This window comes from Drosophila guanche, unplaced genomic scaffold (genome assembly GCF_900245975.1).
Source record: "Drosophila guanche unplaced genomic scaffold, DGUA_6, whole genome shotgun sequence".
In the NCBI taxonomy this organism is placed as follows: domain Eukaryota; kingdom Metazoa; phylum Arthropoda; class Insecta; order Diptera; family Drosophilidae; genus Drosophila; species Drosophila guanche.
Window position 1 is genome coordinate 1,950,092 of NW_022995745.1, and position 21,808 is coordinate 1,971,899.

At 51.7% G+C, this 21,808-nt stretch overlaps 3 protein-coding genes across 6 annotated transcripts; 2 read left to right on the forward strand and 1 right to left on the reverse strand.

The window, feature by feature from the left end:
* The first annotated feature begins 2,144 nt into the window (after positions 1-2,144).
* Positions 2,145-4,683, forward strand: LOC117581264. 2 transcript variants are annotated; one of them, XM_034268274.1, is made up of 5 exons: positions 2,148-2,905; positions 2,964-3,356; positions 3,419-3,882; positions 3,942-4,087; positions 4,138-4,683. In XM_034268274.1, the coding sequence occupies exons 1-5, from the start codon at positions 2,315-2,317 to the stop codon at positions 4,431-4,433; spliced, it is 1,890 nt and encodes a 629-aa protein (XP_034124165.1). In that variant the 5' UTR covers positions 2,148-2,314; the 3' UTR covers positions 4,434-4,683. The 2 variants fall into 2 exon arrangements, with proteins under 2 accessions (XP_034124166.1, XP_034124165.1); XM_034268275.1 differs by lacking the exons at positions 3,942-4,087; positions 4,138-4,683 and having other exon boundaries at positions 2,145-2,905; positions 2,964-3,361; positions 3,419-3,729.
* Positions 4,615-7,500, reverse strand: LOC117581263 (myb-like protein X). The gene is made up of 2 exons (XM_034268273.1): positions 7,013-7,500; positions 4,615-6,322 (listed from the first exon to the last, which is right to left on the reverse strand). The coding sequence occupies exons 1-2, from the start codon at positions 7,347-7,349 to the stop codon at positions 4,737-4,739; spliced, it is 1,923 nt and encodes a 640-aa protein (XP_034124164.1). The 5' UTR covers positions 7,350-7,500; the 3' UTR covers positions 4,615-4,736.
* Positions 7,501-11,112: 3,612 nt separating this feature from the next.
* Positions 11,113-20,534, forward strand: LOC117581504 (probable histone-lysine N-methyltransferase CG1716). Of its 3 annotated transcripts, XM_034268774.1 has the most exons (6): positions 11,113-11,345; positions 11,435-15,058; positions 15,905-18,895; positions 18,967-20,066; positions 20,126-20,282; positions 20,354-20,534. In XM_034268774.1, exons 2-6 carry the CDS (start codon positions 11,456-11,458, stop codon positions 20,516-20,518), a joined length of 8,016 nt encoding a protein of 2,671 aa, XP_034124665.1. In that variant the 5' UTR covers positions 11,113-11,345; positions 11,435-11,455; the 3' UTR covers positions 20,519-20,534. The 3 variants fall into 3 exon arrangements, with proteins under 3 accessions (XP_034124665.1, XP_034124663.1, XP_034124664.1); XM_034268772.1 differs by having other exon boundaries at positions 11,435-18,895; XM_034268773.1 differs by having other exon boundaries at positions 11,438-18,895.
* Positions 20,535-21,808: the final 1,274 nt, after the last annotated feature.

Sequence of the window (21,808 nt, forward strand, 5' to 3'; positions counted from 1 at the left end):
CAACGTTCAACCGACGACCCGGCTGAACCCAATTTGCACCTGGACATGCAAAGTCAGCAAAGGACACGGACACTTTGACAGCTTGGGATGGGGCCTGTCCTTTGCTGTTGTTCTTTGCTGTTTATGCATGCAACAGGGCGTATGCGGGTTGGCTAATTGGCCAGCGGTGTCGAGAGAGGAGCTCGGTCGGGCGCTCACAGCAACAAGTGACGCTAAAACTGTGAAAGAAAATCTTTGCCACATGCAGTTTGATAATTGTATAATTAATTATGCGTACATTATGTTTCCTCGTATATTTTTGTAATGTTAATAGATCAGCACAACTCATGGGTTAAGTTGGTTTTCGATTTTTTCTTCCTCTAGTTAAAATGGTAAAATTGCGTTTAAAGTCTTAATTTGTAAATAAATGAATAGGGAATTAGGGAAAACAGTTGCGTTTCATATCGTTCATTGGTTTTCATTCTGTGTGCTTCCAAATAAAAGTTTATTCGAAGCAGTGCACATTTATATTTTGCTGAGGTAGAAACATAGTGCTGGTTTTTGCTCCCCGCTGCAGTTCACTGCTTATATGTGTACGTACATATGTCCTACATATTTATGTATTTAAATATTTGTATAAGAGCTGTTGCCATTTTTCCCCAATCGACCTTTGTGCGTGGAACATAGAGCTCATGACAGGTGCCTGCTCCGTGGCTCCCCTACTGTTATAGAGAAACGACTTTCAAAGCGTGGTCCGCCACAGTTTGACCGGAGGTTAAAGCACCAACACACAAACAGCGTATGTATGTATGTATGTTTCCCATATCCAGTGGGTTTGTTGGGTTCCCATATCCACTGCGCTGCTGCTGCCAATGCGACATTTAATTTAAATGCAAAGCTGCCTGCCCATCGCGTCCGCTGTTTTCTCAACATTTCCCCGTGTTTTTGGCCACATTTTTTGCAACACTCTGCGCGCTTGTTGCGCTTCTGCAAAATAATATAAGCACAAAGAAAAAACCATTTAATTGGCGGCTGCCCACAGCTAGTACCGCGTCCCGCTGCATTTGCTGCCCCGCCGGCACCTTTTTTTTCCGTCTGGGAGCTTTCTTTCCGCAAAAAGACGACGAAATGGAAGCGACACCCACACTCCCATTGGCATACAAATGAAGAGTAATAGTTGTCCACGCCGCTGGCGCTGGCACAAACACCTTTAGGGTAAAATAAGTGCGGCTCCAGCTCCCCCCATGATCCACAGAATTGAATTCACGTCGCGCTTATGCAAAGATAAAGACAAAAAAGTGAAGCCACGAAATTAAATAGCAACAAAAAAACAACCCGAAACGAAACGAAACGAAACGGAAAACAAAGCCAAAAAACAAAAGTCATTTGCGAATGATGTGAAAAATAAAAGCAATTAAAAATTATAAACAAATATTGTAATAATTGTCGTATAATCGCCCAGCCAGATGCTACCCTGCCCCCAACGGAGTCGCAGGGGAAGAAACACGAATAATTAAATAATTTCTGGCAGTCACAGTACCAGTACCAGAGGCAGTGCAATGCCAGCAGCAGCCTAGAGAGTGTTATATAATAATTCCCGATTATGAGGGTTATTGTTTTTCATGGCCTGCTTTTGGCAGGTGTTTGTTGCCTTAATTGCACCTTTCGTTTGTTGCATATTTCGGTTGCTTCTCTTGGGGTTTCCCCACGCTTTGCCTCGCTTCGCTAAGCTTCTCTTTTCCCCACCAATTTAGCCATTGCAACATTGTAACTTCAAAGTGCTGCGAGCACTTTCTTGTGCAGTCAGTGTGGGGTGTGGGAGGGCTAAGCATTAACCCATTAGCATCGAAAATGGAAATGAATATGTTGTGAGATTCGCAGCTATAATCGTTGAGCATAAATTGTAATAGAACTGCAGAGTCAAGAAAGAGGATCAATACGCAAAGACGCAAATATAGCGGTGAAATACAAATTCCGTTATATGCTGAGAGCGTGGTCTGACTGTAAGAGAGCAACAGCAGGTAGACAACAAAAGGAGATTTCAGAAAGATAGAGGGAGAGAGAGTACCGTTTGGATCCGGGTCTTAGAACATACATATGTACATACATAGAGCCGAAAAATACATTTTCGTATTTAGTGAAGCAAAGCAAGCATTGCATTGGTGGCTGGCCCCGGACCTGACAAAATTCTCAGTTCTTTCATCCATTCGTTTTCGATTTCAGTTACATTTACGTGCTTAGATTTTGCTCTGCACTTGTTGGCCAAATTTCCATGTGACAAAATTCACCGATCAATGATAAATTTACTCTTAGCGCGTGCATTTGCCACCATCAAATGGCAGTTTCACCTGATCACGGGTCAGCAGGAGGAACGGCAGCAGGAGGTGTCGGCAGCCTGCCACCGGAGGTTAAGCCATGGCAACGCATTGAATGGCCATCCTGCGTGCAGTCGTCACTTTTCATGGACTGGGGATCGTACTACGCTCGCCGCTTGCGCAACAAAAAGGCTCTCGAAAGCTTCGGCCACGCTCTGGACGTCTGCAAGGAGGATCAACAGAATCAACGGCAACAGTCGTGCAAGTATCCCAGACCCGAGATGCGCGGAGCCATAAGAAACTGTCAGAACGAGCAGGGATTCTGCAGCAGCGACTACAAGACGCTCTACCTGCGCAGTCGGTGCCAGCGATCGATTGCCCAGTCGGAGGCCGCCCTGATGGACGCCACTCGGGCCAAGAAAATGATGTGGCTGACCCAGAAGCAGAAGGACGGCCATGTGGTGGGTACAGCGGACATTCTCTTGGAGAAGTGCGACGCCCTATTCGACTGCAACGAATTCGAAAGAGCCCTCAGGTCGTTGCACACTGAATCACGCTTCTTCAATCCCATCAGCCAGATGCAGCGGCGCTTTGACGTGCGCAAGGAGCGGGTGAGTCAATGGCAGTAGCATTCGACCTCTAAACATGCAACCTCAATCACATTCGCAGATCATGGGCGTGTTTGAGCATACGGTGGGTGCAACGCTCGGTCCATTCCTGCAACAGAATAGAAGCGCCATCGATGAGGTTCTACGCCGTCGTAAGGAATTGGCCGCCTTTGTGCCCCGTCCGCTGTGGAAGACGCTGCTGGAGCAGCAAAAATGTGACGTCCAGAGCGTGCTCGACAAGAAGATAGAAACGCTTACCTCTCTGGAGCGGGCACGGCGGCGTGCCAGCAAGAATTTCTACAACCACCATTATCTCGGAAAAAGTGCCGTGGACGTGGCCCTGCTGCAGCTGTTGCGCAGCAATGAGATCTTTCTGAACCCATTGTCGAACGGCACCACGCCCTATCTGAGGCAGCTCAGTGGCGAGCAGTATGGGATCGTCAGGAAGTTCATGGTGAGGTGCGACTGAGAGCAACTGATCCATTGCTTATCCTGTTATCCTTCCTCTCTTAACAGAAAACGATGCACGCCGGCAATCCGATGTACAACAGCAAAGAGAAGCAATGCCGAGAGACGCTCAGTGGCGAGAAGAGCCGCGAGAGGTACCTTTTCCATTTGGAGTACCAGACCAGGCGCGACTGCATGCGAATGCTGCGAGAGGTGCACCAGCTGCGTGCTGAAGGCAACGTCGAGGGGCTGACGGACTACATCGATCACATAATGTCCACCATAATTGACCTGAAGACACATCGCACGCTGCCCTGGAAGTGGGAGTTCGTCAACGATGTGTACAATAGCCTGGCCCTGGCCTATGCGGATAAGTGTGCAGTGCCAGCGAACGTTGACTTTTTGGATCCGAAGAACCGCCTGGTGCTGTACCTGCTGCAGCCGGAGCGCACCAAGGACATGAACATCAGGTTTGGCGGACCCAATCTCTATCTGGAAATAAAAAGGGAGGAGGAGCGCAAACTTCGTTCAAAGTAAGTGTTGAGTGAAGGGAGGAAGTAACTCCAATCATTCCCTGCTTTTACCATTGCAGCCAGAAGATGGAACATCTGGAGGAAAGGCTACGCAACTCCCGCTATCCCATCGAACGTGCCTATCTGCGTTTCGAGCTGGCCCGCGTACACTTTAAGGAGTTCCGCTTCGACAAGAGCCTGGTCATGGCCCGCAGTGCCTTCAATGGTGAGTCACACCACACCATTTGTAACAGTTTGTAACCATTTTTTGTGCAGAGGCACGCAGCTGCAACAGCCTGATCTGGCGCTATAACAGCATCTTTCTGGTCTGTCAGGTGCACGCTGTCCTCAGTCGCTTCGAGCGCCTTAAGGAGTCCCTGGGGAAGGCCAGTCAGCTGGCCAAGGAGCTCAGGTCACGTAAGCTGATGGCCTTTCTGGCCATCTGCAACACAGTCAATGACAACGACCTGAACCTGCGCCGGCTGCGCAACTCGGAGCTGTCCCTGCGAAAACCCCACAATCGGCGCATCAGTGGTAAGCCCTCGTTCAACTCCCTATCCAACCTTAGCTGAATTGGCTCCAGCGATTGCCATTGGCTTTCGTTTAACCTGTTTTTACGGTGCGAGTGAGAGTCAAGGCAACTGCTTGAGCTTCTACTGCTTCGGATTGTGACATTTTGCGGGTGTACCACTGCTTGCCCTGCTCTGAACCCAGTTGACGCAGGCTCGCCTATAACGACATAAATTTAGGATTTAAATTATGCTTTATTCGCTTGAGTTTGGCTTTGAGTGTTGGTTTCAATAAATATTAAATAAGTATTAATTAACAAGCATCAACGTTTAGCATTAACAACTCATTAACAATTAATAATTACGTTAAAGTAAGTGTGCACGAGACTGCTTGGCGGCGTGGTGGCGGCGACGTTGCCGTTGCAATCGATGGCGCCTGGACAACGACTTGGCTGCAGCTGCAGCTGTTGCTGTTGCTGTCGCTGTCGCTGCATCTGTCTGTATGGCACTGCTTGCATGTGCTTGGTCATCAACTGCTTGATGCACTGCAGTGCTTTCAATGCTATTTTGCTGGCTACTTGCATGGCTTGTGGCCTCTGTTTGTGCCTCCTCCTCTTCATCCTCATCTTCTTCCTCCTCGGCATCCTCCTCGTCATCCTCCTCATAACCATCAGCGTTATCCTCCTCCAGCTCGGCGTCATCTTCAGTCTCGTCTTCCTCCCCCTCTGCGGCATCATCTTCATCAGCTTCTTCCGCTTTATTGGCCACCTCCTCTGCAGCTGTGTCATCGTTTAACTCTGCCTCGGCCATATCAAATAACTCAGTGCCAGTCTCCAACTCCGTGCCCGTCTCTAGCTCCGGTTTTGTCTTCTCCGTTTCCTTCTCTTTCTCCGGCTGCACTTTTGCTGGGGGTTCCTTCACCTTGCCATCTTTCCCAGCATCATCATCCACATTTATCTCGTTGTCGCTAATGTTTTCGTTTTCGTTTTCGATTTTTTCTGCCAATGTGATGGTGGGTGACTCTGCCTCTGCCTCTGCCTCTGTCTCTGTCTCTACCTCTGACTCTGCCTCTTGCTCTGTCTCCTCTTCAGTTGACATTTTCACCTCTTCCACCTTTGGCTCTTCTTGCTCCCTCTCCGCCTCACCATCGATCTGCTCGTGGCTTGTGATCGGCTGTCGAGTTGTCGTTGTCGTTGTCGTCGTGGTTGTAGTTGCTAAAGGCGCCTCAGTGGCTCTTATTGAATTGGTAATTGTTTCAATTACTTCGTTTGGCTTCAGGCCACTCTCGCCAGCATTGGCAGGTGTCTCCGCCTCCGCCTCCGACTCTGTATCTGCCTCTGAGTCTGCCGCCGCCGCCGCCTCCTCCTCCTCCTCCTCGTTGACAGCCTCCATTTGGTCTTCTTTGTTGGCCAGGTCTTGATCGCTGGCCATTAGCATTTCACTTTCAATTGGCAATGGTTCAGGCTGCTCCTCCTCCTGCACCTCCGGCTGCTGCTGCTGCTGCTGCTGATCCAGCTTCTCCTCCTCCTCTGGCAATTCCTGTTCACTATAGTCATACTCCGCAGCAGAACCCGTTCCCGGTTCCATTTGCTCCTCCTCATCATCAGCATCATCATCACCCTGCGGCTCGGCGGCTGGCAGCACGGGCTTGCCATTCTTGTCCACATACTGAAGGCCGTCGAGGCCCATTCGCATGCACTGGAAGTGCATCTCGAAGAGATCCGTGGTCGCCAGTCGCACCACAAAGTCCATGCACATGTTGAGATTGTTGCCCACCAGGGCCACGTCGGTCATCTGGACGCACATGGCCATGGGCACTCCCATCATGACGGGTATGCAGAACGGCGACGGATTCCTCAACGAGATCCCGTACTTGGACGAGGGCCGCTCATTGAGGTACACCTCCAGCTGAGCCTCCTCCAGCTGTGGCACGAACGTGACATTGGCGCACACTGCAAGAAAGAGTGGGGAGAGGGGAAAAGAGTGTGAGCGAGAGTGAGACAATGAAACGATTCCATTCAATGAATGAAAGTTGCGGGTGGCACATTCAGATCCACGCCAGACCAGACCATAGAGTGCTCCAAGCGCGCCAACAATTTGTGGCATTTTGATTGGCAAATGGCAACCATGTCACGAAACGAAACGAAACGAAATCGAAACGAGATTCAAGTAAAGCTAAAAACAACTTTTATTGCTATTGTTTATTGCCATCGCTGCCAATTCCCCCACACACACACACCGCTCCAGAGATCTTTGCCAAGGAAATCGCCCAGGCAGGCCCCGCACTAGGACTGGGAATGCCAAAGTGCCACAGCACTGGTCTGACTTGATCGTTCTTCACAGTTGAATACAGACTGCAGGCAGAATTACTTGTACTTCCATATGTGTTTGGGGCAACTAAACTGCTCTTGATTTTGCTGCACTATCACTGAATGGCACTTAGATTGAGGGAGATTCAATCGATGATTAAACTAGAAGATTAATTCCAATCATTGACCTTTACGGTCTGATATTTACAGTATAACTAATCAAAATAATCCACGAAAATAATTTCTAGCTGTTAAAAGTGTTCTAAGGGTTCCCTTTCTCCTTTCCTCTTCCTTTTCTTCTGTATTCCAGGACTTGCTCATCCGTTGACTTACCTTTTTGGTCGAATTTGTACTGATCCACCTTGAGGCCGGCACAGCAGCCGCACACGGGGCCATGGCACTCGCACGGCTGCCCAAATGTAGACCAAATGGAGCCCTTGGACGAGTACTTGACGCTGGCCAGGTTGCGACCACGCGACACGCTCACAGTGGGCGGCAAATAGGGCGTGTGGGTGGCCAGCTCGTAGAAGATGAGGCCGCTGCTGTAGCTGCGGCCAGCGGTGGGTTGTGGATGCCACGCGACGACGAAGAGCAGAGCCAGACATAGACAGGCTGCGGGAAGGGTCAGCATGCTGGAGATTATCCTTGCGTAGCACTTAGTAGAAAACATCAACAAAAATCACTGAACAAAAAATTCGCGGTTAAAATTGCAGTAAAGCAGTGCCTGTAGCTCGTGGCGGTATGCAACACACAACGTTTTAACGGTTAACGGTAAGTCCGTGACACTGGCAGTGGACAGCAATGGCAATGGCAATGGCAACCGCTCGCGATCGACGACAATTAAATATTAAAACGCTGAACGCGCTGAACGTTAGCTTAAAAATGAAATGGAAACTGCTTGCCGAGGCAGCAGAGAAGCAACCACGCTGCCAGCGGCAGCAGCAGCAGCAGCAGCAGCAGCGGCAGTGGCAGACGGCAGCAACAGAGGCCGAGACTCCAACAACAGCAGGCAGCGACTGTTCGTTAAGTTGCTGTTTTTGCGAGTAAACTATTTTGTATACCCTGCTCGAAGAGACTTTGTGCTGTGAGATAACAACTCAATAAAAAGAGAATCACCTGGAATGGGTATACGGAATTGATTTGAAAATGATTGTAGCCACTGTTAGACACCGCAACAACAGCAAGTGATCATCGCATTGGGGTAATAGAGATTCAATTGGTCATTAAAACATTCAAAACACCAAACCATCGATTTAGCAATAAATATGTTGTGTCTGTGGAATAGCGGAAAGCGAGTAACGGTAATAACAGCAGAACAGTAAGGAAGAAGGAAACAGCAGTCTCAGAATTAGAAGGAGAATCAAAGCAGTGCGCCTTAAAATCAATTGGATCAGCTGCCATTAACTGAGGAGAGGGAGAGATGTTCTCCCCAGCTCACTTGGTACTTCTACAGAAGTTAACTTATCTTAGAAAGATCATTTGATATTCGGCTCGCTTTTTTCCTCAAATTGTCTGCCCTCTTATCAGAGTGGCAATCGGGAGCTGCCTCTGCTGCAGCTGCTGCCACTGCTTCTTGCTGTTGTTGTTGTTGTTTGTATCGCCGCCACTGCTTTGTTTGTTTGCCGTTTCAACCGCCGCTGCTGCTGGCACTGCTGTTAATACTTCGTTTTGTTGCGTACGCCGCGGCGCCTCGCTTTTTTCGGCTGACAGTGACAAGAAAATTGCGACGGTCGTGACTGGCTGGGAAAGCCAAAAGCCAAGAGGCGGCTAACGTCTGAGCCGCCACCCTACACCCCCATCCATTGTGTTACGCAAATCACTTGGGTCAGGTCATGGCCCGTGGATAGACTGCCGTCCCAGAGACTCTCACCAGAGAGGCGAAAGATTTACTGTTACCGTCTCTTTCGTACTGTTAATGTTACTGTTGCTGTTGTTGCTGCTGCTGCTGCTGCTGATTTGTGTGCTGTCTATAACCCCACAATATATTCCATGGGGCTTATTTATCAATTGACGGAAAAATCCAAAGCGCCGCGCCGCAATTGGGCTTCTGTTTGCCAATTTTGGAAGCAGCAATCGCGTTAGACGCATCGGCATTGCATAATGTCTGGACCCCGTGGACTCAACTCGCTGGAGCCTTGCCCGGTCGGGAAATGCAATCTCATTAAGCGTTAAGGGGGCAACAGTTGCCAAGTTCGACGATTGAACTGCCGATGAGACTGCAGCTACAAACAAAAGAAAGAAAAAAAAGAAATCCAATGATTGGTGCACGCCGATATCCGTATGCTCTTTCGGTTAACGGTTCATTTATTTGGTGGCCCACTAAGCATCCACAGACGGCAGCACTGCTTCTGCACTGCTTGTATCCATAGCACCACCCAAAGTCAATCGTAATTTATATTTTCCTTCACGTAGGAAATATTTGCTGTACATTTTATTTCGAAAACTCACTTTTATAATTGTATATGCCGCATAAAGGGCATATACAATATGTTAAAAAATCGAGAAAACTGACTAGAAATTGAAATACAAAAAAAAATACAACAAAAAAAGTGTCGCCAGCTGGCGGAGCTGTTAACAATTAACTCTAATAAGCCCCTCCGCAGACTGGAGTCGGTGCAATGCGCCATCGTTTATGTAATGAGCCGTCACCCATCCACAGCCCCACAGCCACATCCACTTCGTCATCATCATCAGCGGCAGCGGCAGCGGCAGCAGCAGCAGCGGCGGCTCCCAAATGGTAGCTGGAAGGCGGCTTGGAGTGGTGTGTGTTGATGTCGAAGTAGACGCCGCTTATTAGGCATTATTATTCATTACTACTGATAAAATCAATTTGGTATGCCTACCCGACTCTACTCTTGCTTTATTTCTTTCTTTGCTTTTCTCACCTTAACTTTTCTCTTCTTTCTCGACTCGACGCCTTTCTGTCTGCCAGTCTGTGGCAATGCCAAATTAACGCAACTGCCACAGTTGTGGCTGCATGTGGGTCATCCTAAGGGTTGGGGTTTTCAGTTCCACTAAAAGTTTGCCCTCCGAGATCAAAGCTCCACCAATATGCAATCTCAAAGTTGGGAAAAGCAAGCAGAACAGCGCTCCGAAAGCTAAATTCTTTTATAGCTTGGAAGATTTCGACTTTTCAATGTGTATGTATTTTAACCAAAGTTCGAGAAAAGTTAACAAAATGCAGAACATCAACTATATTACCATAAGGCTCAGATCAGAAACTTTTGATTGGCATTTTACAGACGCCAAAGAGCACATTAGAAAGGTCAAAATAATTGTAATTTACCATTTGATTAGACCTGTAACAGGCCCTTGATACGTCTTTGTTCCAAATCAATTTATAAGTAGTTTTCACAGACAAAGTTGCGGCACTTTATTAATGCTTATTTCTGATCAGTGTTGTGCTGCTTCTTGAAATTGTATAAAATTTGTCTCTAATTGTTTTTTGAAATTTATATTGGTTTTATTTATGTTTTGCCATGGGGTGGTGCCTTTTTTGAAGACATTACAGTAAAGAGAGTCTTTGAAATTGGCCAATCGTGTTGAAAATTGATTCATTAATCAGCTAAAACTAAAAGTTTAGTGTTGAGAGTTCTAGGGGCTCGCACAACAATAATCGAGAATTGGAATGCATAATAGTGTGCTTAGGCCGTGCAGACGGTTCCAAACCTTTGGATAAAAGAGAATCGGGAGGAAGAATTTTGAATGATGAGATTTTACGCTTTTGTGTAAATTCAAATTTACATATAATAAAGTCCTCAGGCGATTTAAGATTAGAGCTTAGATGTAGTTTGACATCTTTCGGCGTGGCTTCTGGAATAAGACGAGAGACAAAGATTGCTTTGCCGAGGACCACTGCTATGAGTGGTACTCCAGAAAACCGAGCTGGAGCAACAGCAACTGAGTCCGAAGTTAGATTGACAGGGGTATGGGTTTTTGATGCAACTACCATGTTGTTAAGCGTGAGAAAGGCATCCGACGGCGGATGGACATCCATCGGAGATGGATTCCGTGTCCCTCTCAGAAAAATAATATAATTTCTTCTCTCTTAGTTACGCGCGCAGTTTTTCAAATATTTTCTTGATATCATTTAACATACATGTGTCTCTACATGTTACATACACATACATACTGAACACAAAGCTCCCGTGCTTCAAGAGGGTTGATTTGAATACTTTAATTTGTAAAATATAAGGACATAAGGTATACAAACCAATAACAATTAGTATTTAAATAGGTCAAATTGATTCTTCAAACGGATTAAATTATTGTTTCAGTGTTAAAGCCTTTGCAAGCTGGTTATATCAAATATAACATAAAAATCGAGGAATATGATTTAAGACTACGGTATATTTACTTTATATTTTGAAGATGCAATGGTATAATTTGGTATATGTTGAAGGTGCAATGGTATATTTTGGGATATTTTATCGATAAGTCGGTTGTCACACTGCTAGTAAAACAAAATTGGAAAAATAATAGAATAAGTAATAATTTAGGAGACTGCCGCTATTTTAAAGTTTCGTTAGATTAAGGTTAACTGTAATTAGGTTAGATAGTGCAAGAAGCGGCGCGTGCACAGCCCGGCGCAACCTGCACAAAAGCCGACAATCTGCGCTTGCAGCCGCACCAAACTGACCGCCTCCCCCCGCGCGCACCATATTGAGTAAGAGTCAAGTTTTTTCTTTCTTTTGAGTGCTTTTTCCACTCAATTTATTTGCACGCTAACCGCTTCTCTTTCTGGTTTCTTGCCAGCAGCCAGTGGGCAGTTGCACCATGGACGACTCCAATACCATGGCCAGCACCTCGATGGCTGCCGCACGTGGCCGAGGACGCGGGCGCCCGCCTAAGCGAGAGCACGCACAGCCCCCCGATGCAGAGCTGCAGAACTACCAAGAGAAATCGCCTGGCGCTGACTCGCCCAACACAATCCGCCGCAGCTCGCGCAAGAGATTCTGCAAGTTCGACGTGCGCGACGTGCTCAGCCTGCGCAAGCCTGAGCACAAGATCCAGATCGAGGGACGCATCGACTCCAATCTGCCCGAGCCGGCACCACCCGTAGCACCAGCTGGTGCGCCTTCCACAGCTGCCAGCACAACGACTTCGCCCAGCATTCCGCCTGCCAATCGTTTGTTTTCGATGTTCCCAAGCAATCGCACACCGCCCAAACTTCCGCCGCCACCCGCTGCCCTGGGGATCTTTGTCAAGCCGCGCAGCACTCCGAGCCTGATTGTGGCCCAGCTGAACAGCGAATCCTCCAGTTGCAATACGTCGACTGCCACAGCGACTGCCCCTGCGACGGCGGCTGCAGCGTTCGCAGCATCCGTCATGCGCAGGGGTCGAGGCAGGCCCATTACTAAGAGTTCACTGGACAAGACACACAGCCAGAGCAGTAGCCACAGCATGAACTTCTCCGATTCGGATACCAATTCGACGGGCGCCTCCACGACAGGCAGCATCGGCAGCAGGGGCAGCACGGACAGCAATGAGGCGACAGCGCCCAGGCGAAAGTGCCGGGTGACCCTCAAGCGATTGAACTTTGTGCAGCGCCAGGGATCGTGGGACTCGGGCGACTCGACCGTTCTGGGCGATGCCGTGGTGGATGTTAGCAGCTCTTCGTCTTCCGCTGCTTCCACACCCGTTCTGCAGGATGAAAACGCACTCGACGAGCAGCCAAAGATGAAGCCGCTGCTGCTGCCGCTGCCCGTGTCCCTGCCCACAGTCGTCGACGATGACGGCGACTCTTCGGACTCGCAGATAATCTTTACGGAGATCGACACGGGCAGGGAAGTGACGGGCCGAAGCAAGGTGGAACAATCAGAGGAGCCTCCACAGGAGCTTGAAGTAGAAACTGAGCAGCAGGAGCAGGAGCCTGACGTGTGTAATGTACTGACAGATGTCTCGAGCGAGGAGGAGGATACCTCTCAGGGCTCGTCCTCGGCGAGGCGTCGGAGCAGGCGAACTGCCAAAACGGAAGGAGCCAATAGCAGCAGCAGCAGCCAAGCGGGAAAAACCCTCGAAGAAACCTTCGCGGAGATAGCCGCCTCAAGCAGCAAGCAGATTCTACTCAAGGCAGAGTCTGACTCCCACTCCGAAGGGGACAACGATGAGGAGGAGGAGGAGGAGCACACGCTGATTGACTTGATTGAGGATGATAGCCATGATGAGGGCATCCACGGGGAGTACGAGCTGGTGCTCGATGAGCACATGAAGGACGAAGGGCAAGTGCAAGTCATTGAGCTGGATGGCGCCCTTGCAGCAGCAGAGGAGGAGCAGCAGATGGAGCCACAATTGTCCACTGACGTCACATTGCAGCTGCAGGCGAAGAGCCCACGCACCAGTGTCCAGCCAGATGGCCAGTCACAGCCGCAGACGATTATACTTGAAGTTGAGGCAGAAGAGGAGGAGAATGCCAGCACAGAGCAGCAGACACCCGTGGATGCGGTTGCGGATGTGTCCGCAGAGCCAAAACCAGAACCAGAAGCTGTGGCCGAGGATGTTGTGATTATCCAAATCGCCTTGCCAGAGCCACAACCAGAGGCGCAGCCAGAGATCTCATTAGAAATGGAAGCATCACAGATGATAATCCAGAAATTGCCACTGCCACTGCCACTTCCACAAGAGGAGGTGGATGAGAAGGAAGTCGTTCCAATTTTAGTTCCAATGGAAATGGACAGCCCAATCGAGTCCATGACAGAGCCAACTAAGGCAGCCGAGAGCCCATCTACAGGGGAACCTTCTCCAGCAGCGGAACCAAAGCCAAACGAAAAGGAAACTCCCAGCAAACCAGAGCAGAGCGCAGAAGAACCCAAGAGCCACTCCAATGCAAGTCTCAGCCTCAGTCCCACTGCTATGGCCGTGGCCACTCCCTTGGCCACTCCGAGCGCTGTCCACGTCAAAGCCATCGTTGAATGCGATGCCATGTTCCAGGCACTGGAGAGTGCCAATGCCCAGAAGATGCGCGAGGAGACGCACAAGAAGAAGGTCAAGCTGGAGGCCAAGAAGGCAGCGACGTCGATGGCATCAACACTAATGCCATCGAACAGCTCTGGAGGTCAGAAGCAGACAAAGACAAGGACGACGACAACGACAATTCCTGCGCTCGGTGGAAGGAGCAAAACTCGCAGGAACACCTCGTACTACGCCTCGAATGAAAGGGATACCACTCCGACTCCCGTGGCTGTGGCCAGATCCCAGGCCAAAAAGCAGAAACCGTCTGTCACGAAAAAGACTGAACCACGAGCCGATGGACTTGTGGATCCTGCTGCAAATGCAAACAGCAGGAAATTGAATACCGACGACCTGCAGGAAGACTTCTCCTCCTCCTCCTCCTCCCAGCAGGAGGAGCAGTACAGAGGCAGTGCCACAGCAAAGCGAAGCAAATCCCGAGGCTCGCTAGCCTCCGATGCCAGGAGAGATGAGGTCAAAGCGCACTCTCAGTCGGCACCAAAGAAGGAAAGTGCCATGCCAACGCGTCGTTTCACGACCATCGATCGTCCCTCCCCAAAAGCAGCACCACGCGGCACCGCCCTTGGGGACCTTTGTAAAGATGGGACAACAAAGGCAACATCGACTGGAGGCAGACAGTATCCGGCGATTAGTGCAGCCGCAAAGCGACCCCCCACACTGTCCCGCCCCTCATCGCTAGAATCTCTGTCCCAAAAAGACGCCAAGAAAGTTGAGGGAAAACCAACAGCAGGAGGGAAGCAATCGCCGGCGAATCTCATTAAAAACATACGAAAATCCAGCTCCTCCGGGGAATCGCTTGATGCAACCAAGAAGGCATCCTCTAGGACGCAGTCTCCTGCATCGATGGAACCCATTAAGCGACGCCAGACCACTTCCAGTGAGTGTTTGCTCGCCTCCTCGGTGGAAGCCAAGACAGATGAGAGAACCCCCAGGCCACAGTCACCCAAAGAAAAGGCAACGGCCATGCCGTCGATAACTGCCGAAGAGCCAAGACTCTCCTTCGAGCAGTTGCTGGGCCAGGCCGACACCTATACGAAGACCCAGAATAAGCGACGCACCAGCACTTCCGCCATCGGGCGCAGCTCGCCAGTGTCTGCCTGCTCCACTTCCTTCTCCGACTCGGCTGTCCGAGCCCCTGAAGCCGGGAAAGCTAAAGAGAAGGCCGCACCAGCACCAGCGGAACGGAAGCCATCGCCGAATGCCATTCGATCGCGACGCTTCACAACCATCGATCGAACGTCGTGGAGTGATGCGCCCAATGGCCCCAGAAAGACGCAATCGAAGCCATCCACCCCCAGAGAGTTGTCCCCCAATGGGGACTGTGCGGCCAGTTCTGGATCACAGCCGAAGAGCTACTCAATGCAGCAATCCCCAGCGATTGGGGGTGGCTCAAAGCTGACAAAGAAGAAGATCAACACCAGTCGCCTCACCCTGATGGATCACAGTGCAGCAGACATATCCGAGAAATTGATTAAGGCTTGCCTCGAGGGTCGCGCTGCAAGCTCAGACGAAGCTGATGCTGGAAAGTCACAGTCGCCTGCACCCAAACAGGAAGCGAAACAGGCCGCCGCCTCAGTGTCCTGTGCGTCCCGGAGGAGCAGTCGCCACAGCAGCATCAGCGCCAGCAGCTCATCCTCGTCGAAGCCAACTTCGAGGATGTCATCACCAGCGGCGAATGAGCCAAAGATAAAAAAGATTAGTGCCAGGCGCAAGACCGAAACACCAGAACAATCCCCCAGCGTCAAGAAGGTAGACAAGTTAAGCAGCCGCGGAGGAGCGGTTGCCACGAAGCATGGCTCGCGATCGCCTTTGCTATTGGATCAGCGTCGCAGGATCACCATATGCGCTGAGCCCGTGCTGGCTGCTGTGGCCTTGAAGAGTGCCGATCCACGAGTGAGGAATGCCTCGCCCGCAGAGCTCTTGCCCATACCCATGCCCCGAGAGAGGACGCTGCCTAAGAAATCAGCGACCTTGGCGGCGCCGACACCGAAGAAACCCATGACCATGACCCCCAAGGTTGCAGTCAAGAGAGCATCAGAGCCGCCAGATCTGAGGAGCAAGAAGCCGCGTAGGCCCACGACCAGCAGAAAGAGCACCGAGGAGGCTCTGCCCGTGCAGCTGGATGCAGTGGAGCCCATTGACACAGATTCCACGGAGTCAGCGAGTGGCAAAAGCAAGCGCTGGGATGTGCAGCCTTCGACTGCAACTGAAGCGTCAGCTGCAGCTGCAACTGCAACAACTCCAGAGGTGCAGAAGATCAACACCAGTCGCCTCACCCTGATGGATCACAGTGCAGCAGACATATCCGAGAAATTGATTAAGGCTTGCCTCGAGGGTCGCGCTGCAAACTCAGACGAAGCTGATGCTGGAAAGTCACAGTCGCCTGCACCCAAACAGGAAGCGAAACAGGCCGCCGCCTCAGTGTCCTGTGCGTCCCGGAGGAGCAGTCGCCACAGCAGCATTAGCGCCAGCAGCTCATCCTCGTCGAAGCCAACCTCGAGGATGTCATCACCAGCGGCGAATGAGCCAAAGATAAAAAAGATTAGTGCCAGGCGCAAGACCGAAACACCAGAACAATTCCCCAGCGTCAATAAGGTAGACAAGTTAAGCAGCCGCGGAGGTGCGCTTTCCACGAAGCATGGCTCGCGATCGCCTTTGCTATTGGATCAGCGTCGCAGGATCACCATATGCGCTGAGCCCGTGCTGGCTGCTGAGGCCTTGAGGAGTGCCGATCCACGAGTGAGGAATGCCTCGCCCGCAGAGCTCTTGCCCATACCCATGCCCCGAGAGAGGACGCTGCCTAAGAAATCAGCGACCTTGGCGGCTCCGACACCGAAGAAACCCAAGGCCCCCAAGGTGGCAGTCAAGGCAGCTGCAGCTGCACCTGCAACATCTCCTGAGGTGCAGCCACCCGAAGCTCTCAGGGACATTGCAAAGTTCATTAAGGATGGGGTGATTCTGCTGAACCGCAGCTACAAGGATGACGAAGACGAGGACGAGGCTCAACCGGAGGCTGTGAAGGGCGACGATCAATTGGCCAGCGCCAGTTGCCTGGAGACGCCATCGACGACACGTTCCCCCACGCCCAGCGGCAGCAGCAACTCCAGATCGGGTGCCAGCACCAGGGCCAATACCATCACAGAGGATTCCTCACCGACGCTGCCCTTGATGATGCTGCCGCAGGGCTCCAATGAGGATGGCAGCGCTGGCGGCGTGCGGCGCTCGCATCGGATCAAACAGAAGCCGCAGGGGCCGAAGGCCAGTCAGGGCAGAGGCGTGGCCAGCAGTGCGCCCCCCTTCAGCATGGAGGACCAGATGGCGGAGCTGGCCAACACGGAGACCATCAACGAACAGTTCCTGCGCAGCGAGGGGCTGCTCACGTTCCAGCAGCTGCGCGAGAACTACTATCGATGCGCGCGCCAGGTGAGCCAGGAGAATGCGGAGATGCAGTGCGACTGCTTCCTCACGGGCGACGAGGAGGCCCAGGGGCATCTGTGCTGCGGTGCGGGCTGCATCAACCGCATGCTGATGATCGAGTGCGGTCCGCTGTGCACGAACGGGGAGCGGTGCACGAACAAGCGCTTCCAGCTGCACCAATGCTGGCCCTGCCGCGTCTTTCGCACCGAGAAGAAGGGCTGCGGCATCACCGCGGAGCTGCTGATACCCGCCGGCGAGTTCATCATGGAGTACGTGGGCGAGGTCATCGACAGCGAGGAATTTGAGCGGCGGCAGCATCGCTACTCGAAGGATCGCAATCGGCACTACTACTTCATGGCGCTGCGCGGCGAGGCGATCATCGATGCTACAATGCGCGGCAACATCTCGCGGTACATCAACCACAGCTGCGACCCGAACGCCGAGACACAGAAGTGGACCGTTAACGGGGAGCTGCGCATCGGTTTCTTCAGCGTTAAGACCATCCTGCCTGGAGAGGAGATAACCTTCGACTATCAGTACCAGCGGTACGGCCGGGATGCCCAGCGCTGCTACTGCGAGGCGGCCAACTGCCGCGGCTGGATCGGCACCGAGCCGGAGTCCGACGAGGGAGAGCAGAAGAACGAGAACAACACCCAAACGGATGACACAGACAGCGAGTCCGATACGGAGGAGACAGAGCCGGAGCAGAGCAAGAGCAAGACCAAGGCGAGTGCCGCGAAGAACAGCTCCAAGTCCAAGGTGAAGCTGCCAGCAGTGTCCAAGGAGCAGCGCAAGAAACGCGAGTCGGCGGCCAAGGCCAAGGAGCGAGATCGAGAATTCAAGGCCGGACGCTGGCTGAAGCCCACCACCGGAGCTGGTGCAGGTGCTGGTGCAGCAGAGAAGAAGGATCCGCGCGCTGCCAAGCCAGAGGTGAACAAATTCCATGCCATGCTCGAGGATCCCGATGTGCTGGAGGAGCTGTCGCTGCTCAGCCGCTGCGGATTGAAGAACCAACTGGACACGCTGCGCATCTCGCGCATCATGGTGCGAGCGAAGCTGCTGCCGACCCGCATCCAGCTGCTGCAGGTGCTCACACGTGGAGAGTTGCCCTGCCGCCGGCTCTTCCTGGACTACCACGGGCTGCGGCTACTGCACGCGTGGATCAGCGAGAACGGCAGCGAGCAGGAGCTGCGAATGGCCCTGCTGGATGCGCTCGAGGCGCTTCCCATACCGAACAAGACGATGCTGAACGAGAGTCGCGTCTACCAGAGCGTGCAGCAGTGGAGCGCGGGTCCTGCGGGTCGGCAGTCACAGATGAGCAGCGCCAACTGCTTCGGCCAACGCATGCTGAAGCTGATCAGCAAGTGGAGCAGCCTGCCGGAGATCTTCCGCATACCGAAGCGGGAGCGCATCGAGCAGATGAAGGAGCACGAGCGGGAGGCGGATCGCACCGGCGAGCGGCCCACCGAGAAGCATGTGGCCAGCCACCATGTGACCGCTGCCTCCGCCCTAGAGGACTCGGCACGCGACAGCAGCACCGATCGCTACCGGCAGGATCGCTTCCGTCGCGACACGATCAGCAGCCGCAACAGCGGCGGCCCCAAGCCGCCCATGAGCCGCATGAGCGGCAACAACACCATATGCACCATCACCACCCAGCCAAAGGGCAGCAATCCCTCCGAGGGACAGCCGCGTACCGAGATGCGACGTCGCCCGGACAACAGCAGTGGAGCCACACTGGAGACGCGTCGTGGAGGCGGAGGCGGCGGCAGCGGCGCTGGTGGTGCGCTGTTGTCTAAGGAGCTAAGACGATCTTTATTCGAGCGGAAGGTATGTTTCGGACACACTAAAGCAGAGAAGGAATATCCGTTTTAATAATCTCCATTAATAATCGTTTACAGGTGGCCCAGGACGAGGCCGAGAAGCGCGTGTGCAGCGAGGACTGGCGGGAGCACGAGCTGCGCTGCGAATACTTTGGTGCGGACATCAATACGGATCCGAAGCTGCTGCCCTTCTCGTACAACACGGAGACCGGTGAGTGGTTCAACTCGGAGGATGTGCCCGTAATGGCGCCGCTGCGCACAGACCTGGCCTTGGCCCCCTCGACAGAGATGAGCGAACAGGACATGCTGCCCGCAGAGTACAAGCTGCCGGCCAGCGTGGATCCACTGCCGCTCTCCTGGCACTGGAGCCGCACCATCGAAGGGTACATTTACTACTACAATCTGCGCGATCGCATACCGCAGTGGCTGCCGCCCAGTCCCGAGCAGCGCCTACAAACGCTGCTGGAGGGGGATCCGCAGCAGCATCAGCCGCTGCAGGAGCTCGATCCAGCCCTGCTCGAAGAGGAGCTTATCTCGGTGGACCCTGACTATGTGGGCTCGCTGTCGAGCAAGTCGCTCGCGCAGCACATCGAGACGAAGGTGCGGGAGCGCCGCGAAATACGCCACAAGAAGCTGTGCTCCGTGCGCGTGATTAGCCCTAGACGGGACGAGGATCGGATCTACAACCAGCTGGAGTCGCGCAAGTACAAGGAGAACAAGGAGAAGATTCGTCGCCGCAAGGAGATCTACCGGCGGCAGAGGGCCAGCGCGGACACGGTCGCCGCAACCAGCTCCGATGCGAGCAGCACTGATGCGGAGGCCTGGTCCACGCCTCGATATCTCTACTCATCGGACGAGGAGGTGGAAGCTCCCAAGTCCCCTCAATTGGAGGGCATCATCTATGGCTTTAATGGATCAGCAGGCTCACTATTTTCCGCCACAAAGGTGGATGAACTCGAGGCGGAGCTCGACATGGAGCCCAGCACCAGCGCCTACGCCCTCGCCTGCCTGAACAAGCCCCAGCAGATACCCACGCTGGTCACAGGCGGCAGCGGTGGCGGCATAAACCGAAAACTGCCACCCCTGCCGCCGCACACGCCGGAAAAGCCACCTGCAGCCGTACCAGAGAGAAAGAGTCGCGGTGGCGGCCACGAGCGCAGCAAACCCAAGCGAAAAATGTAAGAAAAAAGAAACACAAATTGATTGATTGATTGACTCCATTTGTTCCCCCTTTAAGGTTACTTCATAGCACAAAAGGTGGACGAGAATCGATTGACAAATTCCGATTCGACATAAGCGGACATGTTGCAGACTTTCTGCGCCCATTCCGCAAAGATAACTGCCAGATGGGTCGCATAACCAGCGACGCAGACTACAAGTTCCTAATTAAGCGGGTAAGCAATGGAAAAATATGCATTCCCATCCCCCATAGATTACCGGGACACCTTTCCCTTTGCCTTTTCAGCTGACGGAGCATGTCATCACGAAGGAGATGCGCTACTGCGAGATGAGCGGCCATCCTTTGATCTGCAACGATTCGGTGAAGCACAAGTCGCACGAATTCATTAACCAGTACATGCTGAAGAAGGGCCGCGTTTACACCATGCCCCTGGATGAGGCGGCCTTCTAAAAACCAAAAAGAAAAAAACACCTGATCGATTCGATTGATTATGAGTTGGCTGTAAGAATAGAATTAATTTTGTTATCCAAAGGGAAGCATCAACGTACACATGAGTGGAGTACACAAAATGACAATATTAACAATAGGATAATATAACATAAGCCCCAAGCAGATGCATTATTGAATAACAAAACAAAATGTATAGTTTGTAAATAAAATAGAAAACAACAGCGGAGAAAATCAAACGCAGAAACTGTGAAATTTATTTTGTGTGCAAGGGCCTTTTGTTATATTATATGACAGACAGGGAATTGGCATGCATACATTCACGCGCCTTTTGGTGCGTTTTTATTCGAAGCCTCAGGCAAAACGGAATCACCAAATACACGTGTACGTGAGCGGCAGCGGCTAGGCAGGCAGAGCCTTCTCCTATGCTCCCTCTCTCCTGTAGATAGGGCCGTGCCGTGCCCGATATACACGGTATACCCTGTATCCTATAAACAGTATAATAAAAGATAAGATAAAGTTAAGAGTACAAAATGTTAGCAAACGAAATTAATTGTTTAAGTCTGTGAAAGATGTACGATTTTGGTTGTAAGGCAAATAAAACGAGAAGGGACGTGTGAGACGCTTTTTACGCGTCACAACTTTTATACCCGGCACACAGGACTACATCTGCACCTTAGCGGTGTTTTGTCAAATTTTAAATTTTTTCTTCATCTGTCACAACACGCTCCGTTAGCTCGTGGCCCTTCCCTAGACCCACCATACTGCAGACTCGCGGCAGAGGCAGCGCCCGCACACAAAAAAAAAAAAAAACAAATATAAGCTGCGGGACGGGGTGGGTTAAAAGTCGGTAGAGGCAGTGGCAGAGGCAGGGGCCGAGTGAAGCAGAAGCAGAGTGTGAATAAGAGAATGTGAAAAGAACAACACTGGTGGATTTAGCCACTAAAATTTCTTCATTCTGGCTATAATAATGATCCGATCGAATCCCAATTTGGTGATCTGATAGATATGGCCATTCCCTACGTGTGGCGAGTGGCGTTTTTAGTTTTATTTTATCTTCAAAACTGTATATTTGGAAGGTTTTCGCCCTTTTTCGGGGGCGAAAGGGGGCGTGGCTCATTTTTGAAATACACTGGTTTCAGTGTGAGCATATAGCAGTCTGGATGCAAAATTTGGTGCAGAAAATGCAAAATAAAAAAGATGAAAGCGACTCCCATGCCGAGAATTGGCTGCCAATGCCGGTTATAAATCTGTTCTCTGGGCATGGAATGGCAAAAGAATCGGCTAACGAAA

What these genes read in the sequence shown, in the direction of transcription:
- LOC117581264 (XM_034268274.1), top strand. Translation starts at nt 2,315, where the DNA reads ATGGCAGTTTCACCTGATCACGGGTCAGCAGGAGGAACGGCAGCAGGA. An exon ending in TTGACGTGCGCAAGGAGCGG is followed by an intron (nt 2,906 to 2,963) that starts GTGAGTCAATGG and finishes TCACATTCGCAG; the next exon opens with ATCATGGGCGTGTTTGAGCA. An exon ending in GAGCGCAAACTTCGTTCAAA is followed by an intron (nt 3,883 to 3,941) that starts GTAAGTGTTGAG and finishes TTACCATTGCAG; the next exon opens with CCAGAAGATGGAACATCTGG.
- LOC117581263 (XM_034268273.1), bottom strand. Translation starts at nt 7,349, where the DNA reads ATGTTTTCTACTAAGTGCTACGCAAGGATAATCTCCAGCATGCTGACC. An exon ending in GTACAAATTCGACCAAAAAG is followed by an intron (nt 6,323 to 7,012) that starts GTAAGTCAACGG and finishes TCTTTCTTGCAG; the next exon opens with TGTGCGCCAATGTCACGTTC.
- LOC117581504 (XM_034268772.1), top strand. Translation starts at nt 11,456, where the DNA reads ATGGACGACTCCAATACCATGGCCAGCACCTCGATGGCTGCCGCACGT. An exon ending in GATCTTTATTCGAGCGGAAG is followed by an intron (nt 18,896 to 18,966) that starts GTATGTTTCGGA and finishes AATCGTTTACAG; the next exon opens with GTGGCCCAGGACGAGGCCGA. An exon ending in AGCAAACCCAAGCGAAAAAT is followed by an intron (nt 20,067 to 20,125) that starts GTAAGAAAAAAG and finishes TCCCCCTTTAAG; the next exon opens with GTTACTTCATAGCACAAAAG.